At 50.3% G+C, this 22,471-nt stretch overlaps 2 protein-coding genes across 2 annotated transcripts; both read right to left on the bottom strand.

Annotated features, from left to right (window-relative positions):
* On the bottom strand, positions 38–15,546 carry KIF17 (kinesin family member 17). Its single transcript, XM_021374660.1, is given in 15 exon segments — positions 38–562; positions 1,327–1,463; positions 1,465–1,577; positions 2,714–2,872; positions 2,874–3,092; positions 6,371–6,526; positions 7,180–7,242; positions 8,220–8,258; positions 8,324–8,406; positions 8,409–8,468; positions 8,471–8,788; positions 10,921–11,080; positions 13,357–13,458; positions 14,689–14,853; positions 15,177–15,546. Coding segments are annotated over 14 exon segments (2,097 nt in total). The 5' UTR covers positions 14,719–14,853; positions 15,177–15,546; the 3' UTR covers positions 38–104.
* On the bottom strand, positions 15,625–19,553 carry SH2D5 (SH2 domain containing 5). The gene is given in 10 exon segments (XM_021374608.1): positions 15,625–15,998; positions 16,510–16,669; positions 16,738–16,840; positions 17,543–17,732; positions 18,413–18,607; positions 18,708–18,851; positions 19,071–19,145; positions 19,242–19,332; positions 19,334–19,344; positions 19,429–19,553. Coding segments are annotated over 10 exon segments (1,215 nt in total). The 5' UTR covers positions 19,516–19,553; the 3' UTR covers positions 15,625–15,839.

Here is a 22,471-nt window from a genome sequence, read left to right as displayed (position 1 = left end):
CGCAGCGCCCCCAGCGCAGGAGTGGTTTGCTGTGGGAAATGGAGGTGTGTGGCCGGCATCTTTCGAGCGGAACACGTCCTCCAGCAGCCCCAGGCACCTGATTATCACACGTTAAGGCTTAGAAATACAGCAAAATACGATGAAAAGCATCGTATCGTGAGCACAGTGCGACAGCGAGATTCGTGTGGCAGGGACGTGGCCCAGCCCAGTTTGGGTAAAGCCCTCCCCAGCAGCTGCAAGCAATGTAAACTTACAGCAATAAAAGCAATTCTGCTCCCAGAAGGAAGTGAATTGCCTAAAACGAGAGATTTTAGGAAAACTAAAAGGGGCAGTTCCTGCTTGACATAGGTCTTCAGGGCTCCTTTGCTGAAGCTGCTGGCTGGCACCAGCTGAGCACGTGCCTGGGCAGCCCGCTCCCTGCCCGCAGCGCCCAGCCCTGTCCCCCGCCATGGCCCAGCATGACTTCTCAGAGCCCCGGCAGGACAAATACAGCTTAGGGCTGGTTCTTCACTCTCAGCCAAAGGGTTCTTTCTGGCAGGGTTAGGCTGTGGCAGTGCTGGAACTGCGGTGAGAAGAAACACAGTGTTAAAGGTCTGTCCACTCTGCAATAATAACGCACTCCCCAATCCGCACCACCACCAAATTACTAATGATTGGGCTAATAGAGGAGCCTTGGGGAGCCATGCAGTGATTCGTCTCCAGTGAGTGTCTGAGAATGTGGATCAGCTAAAGCAGTCACAAGAGCTCTTGGGGGTCTTGTCTCACAGGAGGGCAATGCATCTTGGGTGGAGGCAGCTCATAGATGGTGAGAATCACACAAGGACCTTGAATCCAATCAATTAAAGCTTGGTGTGCAGCTTCAGGAAAGTCAACACACCCAAGCCAAGGTGCTGCCTCGCCTTAATTTCTCAAGCTTTTAAACAAGCCCTGTAATATCCCCCTTGCAGAGCTTTTTCATTAACTTCAAGGTGGTTTCAGGTCCTAGGAGGAACGCCTTTATAAAGGGCGCCTGATTTGTTTAAAAGCTAATGGCAAATTCACTCACTACCGAAGGCACACAGAGAACGACAGTATCGAACGTGGACAGCTTAGCTGGGAATCCCATGCTGGCTCTCCAATGTGTATCACCTACTTGCCCAAATTTTTGTGTAGACCCAGCAAGTTTTGTCCTTGTTAAATTGTTATTCAAACTTGCTGGAAAGGTGGAAGACTCCACTGTACACGGAAGATGATACAAGTGAGTGTGGTCCAAATGCCATTTATTGACCTGCTGGTGAGCCCAGGACAAGCCATGGGATGGCACTATGACCCCAGCACTCCTCTTACCTGCGGGCAGGCGTTTTTTTGGAATTACAGGCTCTGGAATTTTCCAGCAGCCAGACTCCTCATCCCAGACAGGCTCACGCTGGATCTTCTCCAGAGTGCTGTAGTTGCAGTCCTGCTGGACAAGGGACTGCAACCTGGTCCTGGAGGAGCATCATGTCTTGCTCCAGACAGCGGTTGGTGCTGAAATAATCAATCTTTTCCAGCTCATACTCTGACTGCAGATTTTTGATCTCCATCTCGGCAGCTCGCAGCTGGGTCATAAAAACAAAATGGCTGATTGGGGTTATGATGGAGAGAAGAATGGGGGTTACTACAAGCACAGACGGTTAGACACAGGAATGGGAATTAGTCAGATGGTTTACTCAAAGGGATGTGATAAAACCAAAGCTGGGAGAAAGTAGATCCGCAACTTACGCTTTCATTGTCCCGTTATGCAAGAATGAGAAAGCGCTTATAGAAGAGCAATGGTGGCAAACCAAGAACACCGAAGGGGTTCTGTGATCTGGATTAACACTCAACTGAAGCCAACAATTTAACAAAAATATAACAAAAAGAAGGAAGTTAATAAGCACTTACTGTTACCTCCCACTCTTAAAAACAGAAACAAAAGCTTCAGTGCTTTCTAATTTCTAATTAATAATTAAGATGAGATTTTATCTGGAGAGAGAATTCCACATTGGTTTAAATGGAAGACTTGACACATCATCCCATAAATTACTGAGGCTTCAAATGGGCTTAAATTTAATCTCACTGGTGTGCTCTGCATCCTGCACTAACAAAGTCATGGGATTCCTATCTTAGATGAAAAATGTGCCATATTTCTTTGATAACCTAAATTAATCAAGTTCTTAACGTGCAGACTGCATAGGCACACGTTTTTTGAAACTCCTCTGATTCTGCCTCATATTATCAGAGCAAAACTGACTTTCAAGCATGCCTAAGATGTAAGCGTGCTGCTTATATATATATAAATAATACGCGTTTATATTTTTAAATACATATTTTCCCAGAAAACTTTTCTGAGCTCATTTTCTTCAGTGATCAGAACAGGTCCTGCTGAGGATGCAGCGAGCAGTCTAAATCAGTAGAGGGAGTTGCATCCTCTCCCATAACAGATGCGTTCCTCTGGGCGTCCTGTTACACAATGAGGAGACCAGCTTCCAAAACCCTTGGGGGGGGGGGGGCTTTGAGAAGGCTGGAACCATGGAAGAACTTACTTCCAACCGTTCCTAAAAATGCGTGCAGTGGAGCTGGACTCGATGATCCCTGTGGGTCCCTTCCCACTCAGGATATTCTATGACTCATATCAACATTGTAAGGCGCACGTGTGGAGTATTAGACACAGATGTCATCATTCTGTAAACATACTGCGTTTTTGCAGGCTCACCTTCTTCTGCATCTTCTCCAGAAGTTTGCATCTGGCTCAAACCTCCTCCTGGATGGAGTCGTATACATCAAGCAGAATCCAGTTGCTGCTGTCATCACTGGATTTCTGCAGCACAGTCACTAGCTGCATCCTCTGCTCATCTGTAATTTTTTTTCTGGCATTTGTGCTTCTCCTTGAGGTCCTTGTTTTCAGCCTGCTCCCCCCTAAACACTTGCTGTTCTAGTATCTGCAACCTGGCAAACACAAGTGCTTCTCTTGGCTGAGCATTACAAAGAAACATTTGTGTAGCTGTGAATGATGTGCTTCCGTATCTGAATGATGCTTGAGACAACACCATACAGAAATAGTGACTCCTCGGGAGATTTGCTGTCCTGAGTAGTCATGGCAAACACCACATTTCATAACAATTTGTAATATATGAATTCCGTATGAGTATATATGTCAGAAACACGATGACAAAGGTGATCAGAATAACAAGTATATCTGAAAATCTGTGTCTACATGCACAGAATTGCTTTTTTAAAAAATGATGGTTTTTGGAATTTATATTTCAATTATTATTTCTTGTTTGGAAAGGCTCTCAAAGCAAGCACAGAAAGTGTTGAAATGATGCAAACATTTTTCAAACGGCAGACATTAGAGTGGTAAGGCCATAATACAGTTTCTTCTTTGGAGCAGTATCAGATGGAGCAAATGACGTGGGCTACCTCAGCATTGCCACCTGCATGCAGGCACAGGCCGATGTTTCAAACCAAGCTCATCTCACATCCACACTGCACAGCCCCACACACTCTGACATGGGTATGAAGCAAGCCCTGCAGGAGCCAGGACTCCCGTCTGTTCTCACAGCACTGTGACCTTTCCAGGCAGGCAAGGGGTTTGTAAGTAGCCTGAGGCATAGTGGAACACTGCAAGCAGTCCGACAAAACATAGTGATGTTCTCTTTAAGCCAGCCTGGGAGCGCACCACCACTCTTTGCTGTGCCACGGTCTGCCTTTTTAAGGGCAACAGTCCTGGTGACCTTACACGAGCAGTAAAACTCCTGGAAGGGAGATAAATATTCAACAGAGTGCTGAGCCCAAGCATTCTCCTAATCCCTGGTGTGGTGACGAATTCAGATCCCAGGCTGCTCACCCCCTCGTACCACTGCGCTGGTGCAGCAAACAACTCCAGGCACCACTTCCCGGTGTGGCTGGTGCCTGTTCAGACAAGGCATGCTGCGCTCCAGAATTGCTAGCTGCTCTCTTTGCCTGCGCTGACATCTGTAGCAGAGCAGATAGCTCAGGGTCACCAGCACTGGATCAAATTGGAGAAAATCCTACTGCTGATAAAACTTCTGCTGATAATGGCCTCTTAATGATCTTCAAACCCATCCGAAAGAGCTCATCCTCCACCAGAGATGACCTGCTATTCTACTTCCCTGCAGTTGCCAAGTAGCCTTCAGTTCTGTTTGCTTAATGCAGGACTGAATCCTGCTCTGCTGAGTATCAGCCATCCTGTGGTGTAAAGCTTTTAAAAGGCAACTTTGAAAATTCCATGCCTGTGGAACCAAACCCTCCTGCCTAATCTGCAGCCAACTCTGATTTTAACAATGCAGTTTATATTTTTCCTCCTTTATCATAGGAAGAAAAACTTCAGGCACTAAGACTATTAAGATTTGATATATCATCAAAACAAATGGTTTCTTTGGAGCAATCTCCATCAACAGACAGAACTGCCCACAAATTACAGACAGTGCTATCCTAGATTTCTTAATAGCTCCTTTTTCAGGTGGGAGAGGCCCAGCAGAACAAGCATGTGTCATGGGAACTCACAGAGATCAGCCAAGTGGGAGACGTGACTCTGCACCCCTCATACCTCAGCCATGGGATTCAGGCCCTGTGTCTAATGCTGCACCCGACGTTTTGTTCCAGGGCAATTTTGATGCCAGCTCTGGCTGAAGTCTTGCAAATACTGTCAGATGCATGAGTTAAAGACAGAAGTCATAGTGATCTCAGTGACAATAGAGAGTCTCTCAGGAGAACTCTGAATGAGAGTTCTCTCATAATTATGGCATTATGCATCAGAGTACTGCACCTAACAGCTATTTATCTGCCCCAAATGTACACAGTTAATTTGGGGTAAAGATTGTACATTTGTTTGATTTTGTGTTGCACAGAACATGCAGCTGAAGTTCAGCAGTGATACTGCCCTGCAAGAACAGGATTGCTTCTTGCCTGTGTGCAACAGGAGGCAGTTACCAGAAGCAGTCATTGACCGGGCAAGCACATGCTGCTGGTCCACAGGCGCCAAAGTCCCCTCTGCCGTGACAGCCACCTCTGCTCCAGCGTTCCCATCGCCAGCACCTCGCACAGCTTGAGGCAATGCTGAGTCCTGGGGAGAAGAAGAGATGAAAGGCTGCAGCTCTGAAAAGGTGCAGGGTGAGTCCTGGGGGAGACGAAGATGCTACGCACTTAGGTTTCATCAGCCTGAGAGGGAGAAGTGGACTGAGAGGAACCTTGGCTGATGTTGGTTCTTCATCTGCTGCAGCAGGAGGGACTTCCTTGAGGCAAAGGTGTCTCAACAGGATTAGTCTCAGAATTCACAGCAGCTGAAGAATAAAAGAGCAAGTACCAAAGTGTAAATAGTGAGCTCTGCATAGAACATAAATCTGTGAAAACATCACAAAACCTTCCCCAAAACCTGAAAGCTGTTTGTTTGTCTTGGAGGAAAAGTCTGTTATTTCAGACTTTTTATTTCATACTTCTTAGGCTGGTAAGTAAAAACCATCAGAGACCCAGAGGGCATGTCAGCCATGGAATACAGATCGTACAGGGCTGGGAAAGCCCTGAACCTCACATTCACATAGAAATCTATTTTGGAGGCCTAGAGGGTACGCAGCTGTAATCAGAGGGGAAAAAGTGAACCTTTCATCTTAGAAAGCGATAGCATCAAGAATTAAGAATACGGTTGCAAGAATTAATATTGGACAATATGTGCTGTGTAAGCACATTACAAAACATGCTCCAAGGCACCGCAGAAGTATAAATGAAAAATGATAATGAATAGGATAGCTGGCAACTTTTCATAGGTGCGTGACAGGAATACCTGCCCTCCAGCAAAGTGATGGTGTTGATAATCCACCTGGAAACCAAGAGCTGCGTCAGATTTGTATGCACTGGAAGATATTGCTGCAGCCACCCTTGTCTGGGGCATGTGGGTTGTGGGAAGCCAATCGGATCAAGACAGAGTGCTGCTGCCTGCAGAGACATCTCTGCAGCGCAAACGTCTGTTCTAGAGGAATGCTGCTCTAAGGCAGGGAAAACTCACAGCTGCATGGGCAAGATTGCATTTTGTTGCCTCTGGGCTTGCAGGGTAGGGCCAGGCTGGTCTTGACATGGAAAATAGCTCGGGGAAATAGGGAAAGGGACAAAGCTGGAACAAAGTCCCACAAATGGCCCAGAAGGTAGAATCACACTCCTGCTGTCAATAAGGGAGAGGTAGAACACGGGCTGCAACACTTGCTGCAGGAGTAGTCAGTGCCACTTCAGAGGCTGCAGTGGCTGCCACAAATCTGAGTTTGCAAGAAACCCTCTGTTTCAGCTCATTCCCAAAGGCAATCCTGCAGTGTATGAACAGCATCAGGGCACCATCACTCAGTGTTGTGCACCCTGCCTAATCCACATCTGCTTCCTTCCTGAGGTTCTCCTCGAGGGCAGACAGCTTGTGACCATAGCAGCTCCTCAGGTTACTGATAACCTCTTCAAGGTGGGCACAGGACTTCTGCTCCACTTCATAGCTGGCCTTTGGTTGGGCCAGCGTCTCCCCATTCTTCTGAAGGGCACGGCAGAGAGCCTGGTGCAGCAGCACTGCTCCTGATTGTACACACAAGGTCACGCCTTACATCCACCCCAGTAAAACTTCACTATCCTGTATTCATTGACATTTTTCTATGACTTAAATGGGTGCAGTATTGATGAAAGGCGACCAGTTAGCCCTACAAACTGTGTCTGGGCAGATGTGGTGCCCTGGAAAGAGCTTTGTAACCAGTGAAGGCAAAGTTCACTTCCTTCTGGCCCCTCTTCTTTTATTTTCTCTACCAACTCCTCATTCTTCCTCCTGGCTCCATCTCTCCTCCTTATCCTTTTGCTGTTCCTAATGTCTTTCCCTGCTGCTTAACTTCCTCCACTGATGGAATAAAACCTGAGGTTCACATATAGTCCACTCTTCTTGTAATATGTGCTTCAAAGAAATCCTGGAAAGCCCCACTCGTCTGGAGATGGAGTGGACTGAACAATCCCGAGAGAAAATAGTATTGTAAATAAGGCCTCCAAGAACATATATTCTGACCATAAGAAAAGAGCAAAAAATATGATGAAAAGTATACTGGAAAGGCTGAACGACACACCCCTATATCCCATTTGTAACACATACTATAAAAATCCACAATCTTCAGTTAAAGACTGTAAGACATATCCCCTCCTGACTTCTGTGATCAGCTGCTTCTCTGCTTCAACATCTAACTGGGGTTGGAGGAGGGGTTGGTTTCCCTTCTAAGTGAGCAGCCTTGGCAGGTGGAAGCCCTACAAAGCAAAGCAGAAATAAAAATAACGCACAGTTACTGGGTGGGATTGTCTGTAGAATGCCTGGAAACAGAACAAAGAAGCTGGCTGCCAGCAAAGAATATTGCAGTCCACATGCTCCTTTGCACTGCACTCGTGTGCCAGCATCTGTGCTGCTGAGACGCCCACTGGCCTCCAGTTCCATATATGTGGGGAGAGGAATCAGTGCTGAGCAGAGCAGGAGAGGTTTAAGCTTCAGGTATATGAAAGCAAATGTAAGTCTGATCTCTGCCAGAGTAACAGGAGATCTGTTTCCCAGGCTATGCTAACAGATTTGGAAGATAAAATACACTGGGAAGGAGATGAAAAGGCACAAGGAAATTCCTCCTTTCTTTACAGCTGTTTTTGAAAGGTGGCAGAAAAGGGAAAAGAAAAAAATCCTTAGGCCTCTGATAAAAATTGACCTTTGTCAGGGGACAACTCTCAAGAGACAATCAAGTCCCTCGAGATTGCTCTTACTGATTTGCTCCTGGGTTTCCTATTCATACTTCACAGCAGAGTGGGTCCGCTGAGGCTGGGCTGAATCCTCAATGAGAGGACAGGGCATTCGGTAAGGAATGCTGTTAGCAAGGCAAAAATTCTTCCTGTAGTGACAAAAATTCACAGTTCAGGAGAACAGGGGCTGGATGTTAATTTTGAAAACATATATATATAATTGTATTTAATTGTATTTAATTTTACATTGTTATTTCTTCACTATCTTTGCTATGCCAGCTGAAATCCCTCTTCTGTGGTTGACCAAATTCTAGCCAGACTGACAAAGAAGAATCAAGGATTGGAATCCCATGAGCATTTTCTAACAAAATTCATCGTTATTAAAAACTAGAGAAAATACTGGAGAATTGAGATGTTCTTTACTACTGGAATGAGGTCAGTTTGGCAGCAGTAAAGGAAAAACACATTACTGGAATGGAGACCTGCTCCTGCAATGGGTGAGGTGAAATCTGGTGGGCATTTTACTTGCAAAAAAAAACACTTTTTTTAGTCAAAGGCAAGACAGCTCTGGAGCTGCTGAGGTTTTCCTAACTGATAAGTTATTCACATTAATCTGTTCAGCTAGAATGGCCTTCAATTTCTTAACCTCCTCCTGACATCCCTCAGCAGATCATCCTTGGGGTCCTCATTGATATAGGGCTTGTTCTTGATGTTTTTTGATTCGCGTAGCACAAAGTACTGAGGCTTTCATCATAGTTGTTGCCAGCTGAATACAAGCATGCTACCATCGGGGCCTTGGTATTCCCTTCCAGGGAGCCTTGCAGCAGCCTGGTCAGCTTGGAGTCACAGCAAGGGAATTGTTTGTATCTGTCATCAACCAGAGCTGAGATGACATTGCCCAGAGCAGAGAGGGAAAGGCTGATTTTGGTGGCCTCTTTGAACCGCTCCCCTGTAGCTCCAGTTTTGGACTGTCTCTCGCTTCCTGCCAGGTCCACTACATTAAGTTTTGTGGCACTAAGGTGGTCCTGCCTTCTCTCATCTGCAAGAAAATCATTCCAAGCTAGGCTCTTTTCAGGAAGCAGCATCTCAATGGTCAAGCACCAGAACAGACACTTAACAAGATGACACAAATCTCCTGTTACTAAGGCAGACGCTTTAGGAACCCTTCAATTTCACCAGTTCCTTAATGTACCCAGCTTCATACAGAGCTTTCATCAAATCACAGCATGCTGTCCACAGCACTTGGATCTCCATGCCCCAACCACTCCTCATGATTGCAACCCAAGTTCAAGGGAATTGCTTCTTCAGTGCTCTGAGCTCTGATTCCCACCAGAGAACATCACAGTTGGAACCAAGCCTGCTCTCTTCCAGACAGACTTCTACAAAACCTCACCTTGAATTTAGTCAAGAGTTAAACTTTATGGATGTGGAGGGCACCTAAGCATGAACAATGAATAATCTGATGCATGGGGGAAAGTTAAAAGTTTACAAGTAGGCATGAAAAATAAAGAAAACCTACTGCCGCAGGATACTACACTATTAACAGCAATATATCATTAACTGCAGAACTTAACATTTGCAGCAGAGCGTTGTTTCACATCACACTTTCTGGCAAGTCTGGACATGGAAAAATTGGGGGGAAAAAAAAAAACAGAGCTTAAACAGAGCATCCTTTCGGATTGCTGGGGTGAGCAGACTGCCACAAAACATGGGTTTTCTAACTCTTTCCTTCCCTCTCCCAGCTTATGTAGACAATGGAGAAGTCACTTTGTTTGTCGTTGGTCCTTTTACCCAAGGAGGCTGTTTGCTTCCATCACAGAGCTTCGTGGTTTGGTTTCCTTCTTGTAACGAGGCCCCCAGACTCTTTGTAAAATGCCTGCAGAAGGCCTTGCCTGTCGCGTTCTCATGCAGCCCATCAGCTGCTCCTGGTGGCAGAAGCACTGGCCCAATCTAAAACATCTTTCTGTTAACCAATCAGTCCCTAAGTACAACATAAAAGGATAAAATAGCTGTTACTCTAAACACCCTAAACATCAGATGGTACTTTGTGCATCTCGTACACCTGCAGTCAGAGCCCAGTGCTCACCATCATCCTGTTTCTGAACATTTACTGGGAAACAAAGTTCATGTCATGTAGTTGTGAGGAGGTCCTTTAAAATATCAAGTGCCTGCAAATTATAACACCCTACACGTGCAACTGGAAAGTAAGAACGAACTTACCCATATACCTCTTTGAGAAGCCTAAAGATGACAACATAAATACCAACCCAGTTAGGAGCCCTGCGCCCAACATGAAAGAGGAGTGTAAACACTTCATTTTCCTTGTTAGGGTTAAAGTTGGGGTTTGACATACCCACATAACGCAAGGATTAGCATCCACTGGCTGTGCTAACTGAGAAATTCTATAACTCCAACACACACCACTTTGGGCAGATGAAAATGAGATACTCTCATCAACATCTGGAACTACAGTTTAGTAAGACATTGTGCAACTTCCCTGATGACTGAAGCAGCTGAAGAGAACATAACCAAGCTGTTCAGGGCCGCAGCTGGGGTCAAGGACAAGACAGAATACAGGAGATTAATTCCTTTCTTAGTCCCTGAGAAAAGCTTTCAAGGTCCTTGTCCAGATGCAGTGAGGCGGCTTTATCAGCTAAATAAATGCCAGTTTAAATGAGATACTTGGGAAAGGAAAATTAGTTGCTAAAACATTATTAAGGGACTCTTTTATTCCATCTTTAAAACCAGATTAGCTGTTTGCTTAAAAGACATGCCCCATAATTAAGCTAAATGAAGGAATCCTTGGATGAATTGTAAAAGAGGTCAGACAAAGAAGATAAGGATACAAGTTTCTCCATGCTTTGCACTGTCTGAGTTCCAAGTCACTGTACAGGCTGTGAGTTTTAGCACCCTTCGCTGGAAATAAAGCCTTAAGAAGATAAAGGAAGGAGAATAAAATATGTTCCCAGTTTGAGTGCAAGATATTTCAGCCCCAAGAGGAATTGAGGAGAAAATATTTTGAATATTCAGCCATCTCACTCCACAAAGCATCCCAATGTCAGGGCACCATTCTGATTCCTATGGCCTGAAGTCACATAGGATCTAACTTCTGCTGGGGGCCGACTGGTCAGATTCCACAGATCCTGTGGACACAGGACATCCAGCACCCACCTACAGTGCAGATTTCCATAAAGATGGAGCAGGAAGAGTCCTTGTTCATCAGGGTGTTCCTCCAGCCTGCCTCCACGATCCACTCACGCTGCACCGCGCTGTGCACAGGGGGTGGGGAAAGCCCCTCCACGCACACCCCCTACTCCGGGTGCTCCTTCAGCTGCAAGCAGGGACAACACGACACGGGTCAGAACAGGAGCAAGGCTGCAGGAAGGTGTGCTGAGAGCTGTCCACCCAATTTCAAACCACACAAAAAAGAGGGAACTGTGGGGATATAAGAAAGACTATTCAGAGCAGAAGCTGCGGAGCAAGATAAATGGCATGAGAAAGCAAGGTTGAGAACCAAGGACATCTCCAGAAGAAGAGAAAAGCAAAAGGAACATCTCATGGCTCTGACTGGATAAGCACCTGCATGCACGGTTAAGGAGTGTTTGTGGAATGTTCTGTTAACATGTAAAGGCGGGTGGGAAAGATAAAAGAGAAAACTTGTGAATGTATATAAGGTATGTGAGAACCTGTAGTAAATGATTTGGATTGTTCACATCTGAGTCTGTGCCTCAGAGGCTGCAGGGAACCACCTTTACAGCCAAAGAGAATGAATGTTACGAGTTTGCTGATTGATTCAGTCATCTCCCAGGCCACAAGCAGCCAGCTTCTCTGCACCGAGCTGCCTTCTACCTCCCCTATTATTAAGCAGCATATTTTAAGAAGAACTTAAATGTTTTTCACCTATTATGGCAAAATCTCTAATGTATCATCAGTCATAGGGAGCTTTTTAAAACCAAAGCACCAATTCAATAATCAGAGATATTGTTACCGGTGCTTTAATGAACCCCTCCGCTCTGAGAGGGCGTCTTGTTCTCACCGACACAATTCCCCAAATCACATCCATCATGCACAGGCAGACTGTATTCTTTTTTCCTCTGGATGAGTTCATTTTTTAGACGCTCTAAAATCGTATCCACCTGGACAGTGCTAAACAACTAATGGCATCTTTTCAAAACCATTGAATAAATTACTAAATTGTGCAGAAGAAAATATGCAGCACACTGAGAAATGATTGAGGTGTTCCAAGTGTTGAACGGTCCCTCAAACCTACATCAAAAAAAACACAAAACACAAAACTGCACTCCCACATGAGCCCCTTCTTAAACTCCCTCCATGCTGGGAATTTTAAATGAGATGAATTAATTAGCATCAGCTGTGTTACACCTCACATACGCTGAGCTCATAACCAGAACTTGATCATGTCAGCTGGGATATCAAGATATAGTTGTCATGACTCAGTGTCAGGGATGTGAGAGATCATAGAATGGTTTGAGTTGGAAGGGACCCTTAAAGGCCATCTGGTCCAACACCCCTGCAGTGAGCAGGGATGCTCACAGCTCCTTTGGGTGCTCAGAGCCCTAGTACCACCTTTGGCAGTGTGACCTCCGAAGACCTCTAGATGTTTTAGTGATGGTGCAAGAAGGGATTTTAAAAAAAAATCTGTGCATAATGGAACAAAACTGGCTGAGAACTAAACTCAGCAGGATGTTAGCTTTGTTCTATGTCACTGTAAAGCCGTGCCTGCCCAGAATTAACCCAGTTACAAAACCACAGCCAGGCTGGATGTACACTGTGATTTCTGACCACACTACAGGAGAACCCCGAGGTTGGCACAACTTCCTTTGAGGGTCCCGTCTAAGAGCCTGGCTGGGCCGTGCTCCTACAGGAGCAACCTGCTCTTCTGTCACAGGACTTCATTCCACAGAAGGCAACCGAACCTTGGGGCTTGAGACTCAATAAAATCACTGATGTTAAAAGGAAAAGGAACAGAGACATGGGATTTCAGAGGAGAACCGTGGGATCTGGGACTCAGAAGAAAGCTGTGGGTCAGCCCAGGCTTTCTGTCTCCACAGGACGCAGCTGGACTCATTGCTCAGAGGAGGCAGCGGGAGCATGTGGCTGTCCCCAGAGTGCCAGTGTTTCCCTGGAAACTGCTATGCCCAAGTCCTGCCCTCCTGGTGCCAACTGCAGTTGTCATGGAAACCTGTGTCACTGCTGATGGGGAACAAAGGATGGGGATCTGCAGCACCAAGCCCCTTTCTCCCTTCTCTCTCTCAATCCGAGCACGCTCAGAAAGAAAAGCAGAGCACTGCCCGCAAGAGGATTTGGTTCCATGAAGGCAGGAGCCCATGCAACACCGCCCTGCCATGCTGCAGGGGCACTGTGGGTTCCTCCCGCCACAGCGCTTCCATGTGGCACATGGTGCTGCTGCCGCAGCCTTCCCCTCATGGGCGGTCCTGCAGGGGAGCAAACTGAGGCAGAAGGTTTGCAAGTGCCTGCGGGAATACATGCAAAAAAGATCTGAAAAGACTCCGAGGTGTGTTTTATAGAAGTCTGTCCCTTGGTCGGAATCTCAGCAAGTTCTTCCTCTGGCTTTCCTGGCCTCACCTCCAACTTCTGCTTGGTATCAGCTCCTAGAAGGTTTCGCGTGTCCTCATTGTAAATCTCCAGGTAGGAAGCTCTCACCAAGAACTTGGCCCTTTCAGCACACTGCACAAAACAGGAATGAATTCAGGAGGAAGTTTGCAGCACAAAGGCCGGCAGGCAGCCTGCAGAGATCCCCAATGCCAGCTGGGTGCCCACCGCCCTGCAGCACTTCCTCACACCTCCCATGGCGTTTCATGCCCAGGTATGACTACTGAACACACTTGGTTCCAGGCCTTAAAGGTTTCAGATATGCAGGACTGTATTTCTGTAGTCTTCTGTGATAGAGCCAGTACTGAGGTAATCAAAATGCTGCACTCTGAGTTAAATTAGCACCATGCTCTGAGTACAAATATCATGGTACTTTGCAACACCGGAGACTGACACTCCACCAGAACCAAATCTTCTGCTGCCCTGATGGTCACAAAGCACAATTTTACCAGCAGCACAGCTGGGATGGGAGGAGAAGTTACTTCCAGAAGTGAAAAAGAGATAAATGGCAGCAATTCACTGAGAATCTAAAGTCCGAAGCAGTCTGTCCCCATCCTTGCTCCCAAATGCAATTGGCATACCTTCCCTGGGGTGTACTCCTCTCCAGCTCTTTGCCTGCTACTCTCCTGATGCTCTTATGGTTAAAAACAGTGCTTTGGTTAAAGCACTTAACTGGGATGAGAATATTATCACAGCTCTGTGACAACTGCGATTTCGGGAGAAAAGAAGAGCAAAACTGTGTGGATATTACTCCTCCACTTCCCAGAAGGGCTGCCAGCATAAATGCTTAAATTCCTGCAACTCAGGGAGTATTACGCTGTAGAAGGTGCAAAAATTGTCTTTTTAGCAACTGCACAACATTACACCAGGATCTTTTCCACATCATTACACACCTACCTGTACACTCTCAGAAATGTGTTCCAGTGAGAAAAATAAAATAAAACCAACAGTAGAACGGCCTGCAGGCAGTGAAAACTGGAGGGGCAGCTGACAGAGCTGAAGTCCAGGAGGGTTTTGCCATAGGGCAGGAAATGTTAAGGAATACAGAGAGAGACAAGTGGGACGCTAGCTGACTGCAGGGTGGCCAAAGGGCTGGCAGCAAGCAGCCGTCACCGCCATTCATTCCTGTTTCGGAGAACCATGGTAGGAATGGAAGGTATTCGGAACTTCCATCTGAAAATGATCACTGGCCATTCCATCCTTGTGTAGCTTCTGCTGACAGCGCTGGCTTGGTTGGCTGTTTTTGGGGGGTTTTGTTTGTTAGGGGTTTGCTGGACTGCTTCTTCCCCCACCCCAGCTACTCACCATGCTGACAAGCCAGCGGGCTGCACGCATCCCCTCTCTGCTTTTGCTCTGCTGTCTCCAACAGGCCAAGATTCCCCACCTCCTCTAAGTCTTCCTGCTTGGCTGTAAGGACACCCCTGTACCCATCAGCAGTCTTGTGGGTCACTCTTCTCCACAACCACGTTCCTGCGCTGGAAGAGCAGAGTCCCGCTGGCCCCATTTCTCAGCATGCCGGGGGATGCAGTTCTGCCCCCCAGTTCATGCCACTAACCCCCAGATCAGCCCTTTCCAGTTGGAACTCCTTTCCCGCACCGCCACAGCCCACCCCATTCTTCAGTTAAACCCAGGTGGTTTCAGATGGTGGTATCTATGTCCAGCACCCCAAACCAGCACAGCAGACCACCCGGCCGAGGCAAGGCCAGCAAGGCTGCATCCAGGTGCACCCATTTGCATTAACACGAGCATGGCAGCAGGAAGCAGCGTAGAAGGCGCGTCAGGCACCCACCCACCTCCAGCCGCCCACGCTCAGCGCACTCGATGCAAGTTGCAGCTTGCTGTGTCCCTTCGTGGACAACTTTGTCGTTTTCTTAGATAACGGGAAGGGTCTGTGTCTTGGCACTGAGCAGATAAGGGATGTTCCGCCAGGCTCCGTATGGAATACGGGTGTACCTCCGGGAAGACCTCTGAACGTATACCAGCTGAAGACCTTTCTGTGCAAGGTGTGCGTGACAGAAGGATGCCGCTTCCGCGGCCGCGCTCACCGCCGCCCAGCCCGGCGCGGGGGCACGCTCAGACCGCGGGGAGAGCGCGGCCGGGGGGCACGGAGGAGTGCGCGTGCGCGCAGCCACCCCCGCCGCGGCCGTAGCGACGGGACGACGCCGCTCGAGGCTCCGCCCCGCGGGTCACGTGCCGCAGAGGGCGCGCGCGAGTGCGCTGCGTGGGGTGCGCGTGCGTGGCGTTGCGCGGCGTGAGTGCAGGGTGCGCGTGGGTGTGTGAGTGCCAGTGCATGAAGGTGCGAGAGCATGGGTGCTTGAGATTGCACCAAGTGCGCGGGCTTGCACAAAACTGCAACTGGACGGATGCAAGAAGGAGCCCGGAACATCGCGTTTGCACAGAGCTGTTTATTCCCGGGGTGGCCGTGGGGCTCCGTACGGCTGGAGCCGGCGTCGGGCCTAGCCCCGCTCGTGCTGCACCAGGGCCGGGCTGGCTGCGTCCCGCTGCTCGTAGCCGGGGTTGCAGCGCCCCGCGCTCAGGCGGCAGAAGCAGCCCCCAGGCACTGCCGAGTAGTGCGCGAGCAGCGCCGGCATGGAGCGGAATTCGGCGTGAGAGTGCTGCAGGGACAGAGGCACTCATACGCTGGTGCACCAACACATCCATGCACTGATGCAACCAGGAAGAGAACACACCTGTGCACCATGCACTCATGCACTAAAGAAATGCACTTAAGTGCACAGTGTGCCTATGCACTCATGCGCCCCCATACCCCCATGCATGAAGGACCGATGAACCACGCACCCACCCACCTGCGCACCAGTTCAGCTCTGAAGCGAAAGCACTCATGCACCTGTGTCTCAATTACTCATGCATGTGCACCATAATGTGCCCATGCACTGGTGCACCTGTGCACCTGCACCACAATGCGTTGATGCACAGATGCAACCATGTGTGGATGCATGTTCACAGCAGTGCATTCACACTGATGCATGGGTGCACTGGTGTACCCATGCAGTGATGTGTGCATGCACCCATCCCCATGCATAATGCAGCCATGCATGCATGCCCTGACGCAGCACTGCACCCACACACCAGTACATGCATGCAGCCGCCCCGCTGCCCGCTCACCTCCACACAGAACCGCCCCTGCTGTGTCCGCAGCACGCAGTAGGGCACGACCCCACAGGGCGCACGCACCCACAGGCACCAGCGCGGGGTCCCACCAGGCTCAGGGCGCAGCAGGAAGGCGCCCAGCACATCCCCGCGCAGCAGCGCGATGCCGCCAGCCCTATGGGGACACATGGGTGGATGGGGAGGTGGGTGGGGGCTGTGGGGCCAGGGGTGGTGGGCACTCACCTGGTGATGCCAGCGAAGGCCCACACGCTCTCGGCCAGGGCGGCCTCGGTGTCAGGGAGCAGCGCCAGGCCCCGCGCGCCTCTGCTCTCCCATCCTGATGGGGCTGCGGGAGGCAGGTGGGTGCCTGGCCCCAAATCCCCTCCTCGACCCCAAGATCTTGTCACTGAGCCCCAAACCCTACCCCTGATCCCAAATCCCTCCGTCACCCCAAGTCTCCTCTTTGACCCCAAATCCCCTCATCAACACCAAATCCCCTGTGACTGCAAATCCTATCCTCACCCCAAATTCCCTCTCTGACCCTGAATTCCCTCAATGACCCCAAAATCCTCTCAGTAACTCCCAAATCCCCTCAAATGGCCCCAGATTCCCTCAGTGACCCCCAAATTCCCTCATTGATCCCCAAATCCTCTCTTTGACTCCAAAATCCTATCCTCACTCCAAATACCCTCTTTGACCCTGATTTCCCTTGATGACACCAAATCCCCTTGTTGACTCCCCAGTCCTCTCTTTGACTCCCAAAATCCTCAACCGCAAATCCCCTCTCTGACCCCAAAGTCTTCTCCTTGACCCCAGAATCCCCTCCCTGACCTCAAATCCCTTCAATGACCCCAAATCTCCCTGTTGACCCCCAAATTTTCTCTGACTCCAAAATTTTCTCCGTGACCCCAAATCCCCTCCTTGACCCCCAAATCCTCTCTTTGACCCCCAAAATCCTCTCCTCAACCCCAAATCCCCACCCTGACCCCAAAATCCCCTCCCTGACCCCAAATCCTCTCCCTGACTCCATATCTCCCCTGCCACTCACTGCCCTCACGCTGCTGCAGTTGGTTCTCAGCCCCACAGTCGCGGTAGGCACCCGAGCGCAGCACTTTGCTGCGGATCGCCTTTTTGCGCACCAGCACCGGGGAGCAATAGGGATTCCCCAGGCGCCATCCCCCAGCGCGGCCCTCGGCCTCCACCCGTCGCTCCTGGAGCAAATGCTGTGCAAAAACATGCTGTGGAAATAGGCTGAGAGTTAAACATGGTGCAAGGAAAGGTCGTGCAAGGAAGGGCTGTGGAATGTGCTGTTCAAAAAGTGCTGTGCAAAATGCGGCAAGAAAAAGCCATGTGGGGTGGGCCATGCAAAATGCTCTGTGCAAAAATGTGCTGTGTACAACTGCATGCTGGAATAGGCCATGCAAGGAAAGGCCGTGCTAAACACTGCACTAAAAGCAGCAGGTGAAGAGCTGTGAAAGCAGCGTGCAAAAAGAGGCTTTGCTGATGTGCTGTGCAAGGTATGTGAAGCACTATGGAAAGTTAACCTTGTGCAAAATCTGTGCAAGGAAAGGCTGTGCATGACATGATGGAAAACTGCGCCATGCAAAGACGCACCATGCAAAGATGCACTGTTCAAAGATACACCGTGCAAGAATATGCCATGCAAAAATGGACTGTGCAAAGGTGCGCAGCGCAAAAGTGCAGCATGCAAAAAAATGAGTCATGCAAAAATACGCTGTGCAAAAATGCATCATGCAAAAGGTGTGCCATGGAAAGATGCATCGTGCAAAAAATGCACAATGAAAAAAATGCTCCATGCAAAGATGCACAATGCAAGGATGCACCATGCAAGCATGTCCTGTGCAGTGTGCTGTGCAACGGTGCCATGCAATGCTGCACTGCAAAGGCCTGCACCCACCCCTGCACCCAGTGGGCCGAGGGCTGGCAGGCGCCGCAGGGACAGGAGCGCATTGACGTTGCGCGACACCTCCTCGGGGTTGAGGGGCTCCCGCAGCAGCACAGGGGGGTCAGGCTCAGCCGCCTGCAGCTCGGGGTGCGCTTGGAGGTAGCAGAGCTGGAAGGAGCGGCACAGCAGCAGGTGCAGCACATGCACCTGCAGGGAGAGAGGGAACGAGAGTCAGAATGATAATGCAAAAATAATTGTAGTGTTAAGGGTGTGGGGAGTGGGGGGGTTGGAGCATGCAGCCACGCACCTCGCCCGGGGAGCCCACAAAGAGGTGGCAGAAGAGGGCACTGGGGGGGCTGTGGGGGTTGCGGGCCACGAAGGCAAACTGGTGCTCGGCATGCAGGCAGGTGCTGTACAGGATGCGGCGCAGTGCGTGCGCCATTAGCAGCGTCTGCAGTGACAGCGGGGCCTGGCTGGGACCGTGGTGTGAGTAGAGCCCAGCCTGAGCCTGGCTGCAAATGCACAGCTGCAAAGCACACAGCTGTGCTCTGAGTGCTGCAGAACCCCCAGAGCACCTCTGCAAGGTGTCACCCAGCACCCTGCGTACTGCACCCCGCACATCACATTGCACCCGGCACCATGAATATTGCACTGTGCACTCTGCACCCACCTCCCCATCAGCACCGTAGACCTTCAGTCCCTGCAAGCTGAATCTGAGCACCACCGACCTCCTCCTGGAGCAATCCTGGCCGGGAGAGAGGGGGCAGCAGTGGGGTCCCTCCTCTGCCATTTGGGGTCCCCCCCCAGCCCTGAGAGCTTGAGGTTGATGGGGACAGCCCACCGTCAGTGCCCGCAGCTGCTCCTCCAGCTGCCCTGCGTGCTGCTGCAGCTCCAGCTCCTCCACCGCAAAGGAACCCACATACTGGAGGGGCAACAATCCCATCCTGTGTCAGCAGCACCCCATGGGATGCCCCAACTGCATGGGGACGCAGCGATGTGAGTTTACACCTACACGCCAATGACCTCACCTCCGCTGGCTTGGTGATGCCCCGGGTGCGAGGGGGCGGCGGTGCTGGATCCAGCCCCCTCCCGTTGGCTGTCATCTTCTTCTTCATGGCAGCAGCTTCCTAAATCCTTACCCCAGTGCAGAGGTCCCCAAATCCTCACCCCGATGCAGAGGTTGCCAAATCCTGACCCCGTCACATAGGTTCCCAGATCTTTATCCCAAAACAAGGGTCCCGAATCCCAACCCCAGCCCCACACCAAGCACCATGCAGTGGTCCCCATGTCCCAGCCCGGGCACAAGGGTCCCCATATGACACCAAGTCCCCATGGCCCCAGCATTGTGCAAGTGTCCCCAGATCCAGACCCTGTACCCAATGCAAAGTCCTCATGTCCCAAACTCAGTGCCATATTAACATGATGGAGTTCTCGTCCTCTGCCCCTACACACCGTGCGGGGGTCCCATGTCCCAAGCATGATGCAGGCACTCATGTCCTGACCCCAACCATGATGTGGGGGGTCCCCACACCCTGACCGCAAACAAGCTGCACGTGGCCCAGATGAAACCCAAGCAAGATCCACATGTCCCCAGATGCTGACCCCAAGCTAGATGCTGAGGTTCCCACACCTGGGGGTGGCAGCAGCTCCGGGTGGCTTTAAGGCAGAAGGATGTGCCCCAAAGGGGTTTTGGGCTGAGACCCGCGCAACTCATGTCACCACTGGGTGCACAAAAAACACGGGGAGGGGGGTCCAGGAGCATCCCAAATGGGCGCGGGCTCAGGGCTGCCCCATTCATTCCGGCACCGTCCGGGGGTCGCCCCCCCACCCCCAGCCAATCCGCAGGCAGGCAGCCCCCAAGCCCCGCCCCCTTTTTCCCACGCTTCATTTCTCAATAGGGCCCCCCAGCCCACCACCACCACCACCATCACCACCACCACCACCACCCTGCAGCTCCCCCAGGGAGGGATGCTGACCCCGAGATAAGCTCGCCCACCGCAGCGGGCCCCGTTCCCCCGCTCACGGGCAGCTCCAGAGAAACGCAGGCAAAAATCCTCCGGCTCTCGGCCTTAGCCCGGTGCTTTCCTTCCCTGGGGGCTCGGCCGGGCGCGATGCAGGGATGCTCTGCAGAGATGCTCTGCAGGGATGCTCTGCCCGGCGCTGTAAGGCCCCCGCTGCGCGCCAGGCCCCGCTAAGCCCGAGCCCGCGGCGGGCACGGGGCAGGCAGCGAACTCCGATTTCCTGCCTCCGATCTGCCCGCGATGAATCACTGCAATTTACCTCCCCGTTTTCTCCGTCTCTTGGAAGCGACGGCGAGCAGAAAGGCTCGGGCTTTTTAGAAAACGCAGCTGCAACCCGCTGCTTTTTTTTTTTTCTTCTTTCCTCTGAGAAGTGATGCCGAGCCCTCTCCTCGATGCGCACACGTGGTTGCACGCTCACCACCCATCTCACCCAATTCCCAAATTCCGCTTTGCCCACTGTTATCCATCCACTCTCTGCTTTTGGCCACGCAGCTGAATAGAAATAAAGGGGGATGGGTCCAAGCTCGCTGCAAAGAAAGGGACGCAGCCATGTAAACCAACATTGCGGTCCAAAAACTCAACACCGCACCCCAAAAACTCAGCATCACATCCCAAAAACTCAATGTCATGTCCCAAAAACTCAACATCACGTCCCCAAAACTGAATGCTGTGCCCCCAAATCCCAATGTTACACCCTCAAAACCCAACAGACTTCGCCAAATCCCAGCGTGACACCCCAAAATCCCAATGTTGTGTCAGGAAAACCCAAAAATGCTCCTGCTGGGAACAAGGCAACAGCTGCCCGCAGCCAGAGGGGCACCTGGAAGGGGAAAGCAATGCTCTGGGGAGAAGGTGCTGCCCCAGCCCTTGTAGGTGCCTCCAAACATCCCAGTGCCAGCTGCAGTGCACCCAAGGGTGGGAGGAAAAGGGCTCCCATGGCATCATACAAACCTCGGGCTGCCACCAACGCTGACTGCTTTGAGACGCCACGCAGTGCCCCAGCAGAGCCAACAGCGTTGAAACAGCGGAAAGAAAGAAAAAAGGGACAGATGGGACTGAGGGAATAACACAACAGAGCCAGTCTGGTCAGGAAGCAGGCTGGGGAAGTGCAGCAGAGCTGGTGCGGAGCTTCCCAAAGAGAGCTGCCGCTTTCTCCTGGTGCCCCATGAACAACGCTGCTGCTGCAGGCTGAGGTTCCCCTTCAATTCCCATTGGAAGGTGTTCCTTGCTCCAGGCTGCCCTGGGAAGGCAAGTGGCCCAATTAGCAACAAAAACTACAACTAAAGTTTGGAAATGACTAAGAGAACCAATGGCAGTTTCAAGCACAACCCTCGCAGCAAAATTAAGCCATGCTCGGGTGCAAACAATCAGAGCTATCCAGGTAGTTTAGCAGATTTTTTTTTTTTTGGTTGCTGGGGTGGAAATATTACCGCAAAGAGGGAGTCGAGAGGTGCTGCAGGTCAGAAGCTGGGAAGAGGACTCCTCACCTCCACAAGCACCCTAGAGAGGAGGAGGCTGTTTTTCAGATTTGGCACACTCCAGTGCTTGCTTGGAGGAAAAAACCACTGTTTCAGTTCATACAGTGGCAGGAAAGTCATTTACCAAAGTTTCTAACTGCTTTACAGCCCTGTGGGTTACTCAAGTGCCTTCACTCTCAGTTTCATGTTAGTCACAGCTTTCAGGAGCCTGACCTCTGCCTCCCTGCTCCAGGGCTGTGAACAACTGAGAGCATTTCTGTGTGAGCTTTTTAAACTCTCAGTTATTGGAGGTAGCGTGCTGAGACCACACCTGAAAAGGGTAAATTGAGTAAGGCTGCTTTTCCATGTTGCATTTGATTTCTGGAGGTATTTCCAACTACTCCCAGCACGGTATATGCAAAGCTCTTTCCAAAATCATGTTAAGCAAGAAGATTGTCAGGTCACATTTGAATCACTCGCACTGCCCCCTCCAAGGGAGAGTCCAGGATGCTCTTTGATGACAGCAGTGTACTTCTAACAAAAGCTTGCCTCTGCAGCAAAGCATGCTTACTGTAATTCCCTCCTCTCTGGAC

This window comes from Numida meleagris, chromosome 20 (assembly GCF_002078875.1).
Source record: "Numida meleagris isolate 19003 breed g44 Domestic line chromosome 20, NumMel1.0, whole genome shotgun sequence".
NCBI classification, from domain to species: domain Eukaryota; kingdom Metazoa; phylum Chordata; class Aves; order Galliformes; family Numididae; genus Numida; species Numida meleagris.
Note: the sequence above shows the minus strand (reverse complement) of the source record. Positions and strands in the feature narration are given on the sequence as shown.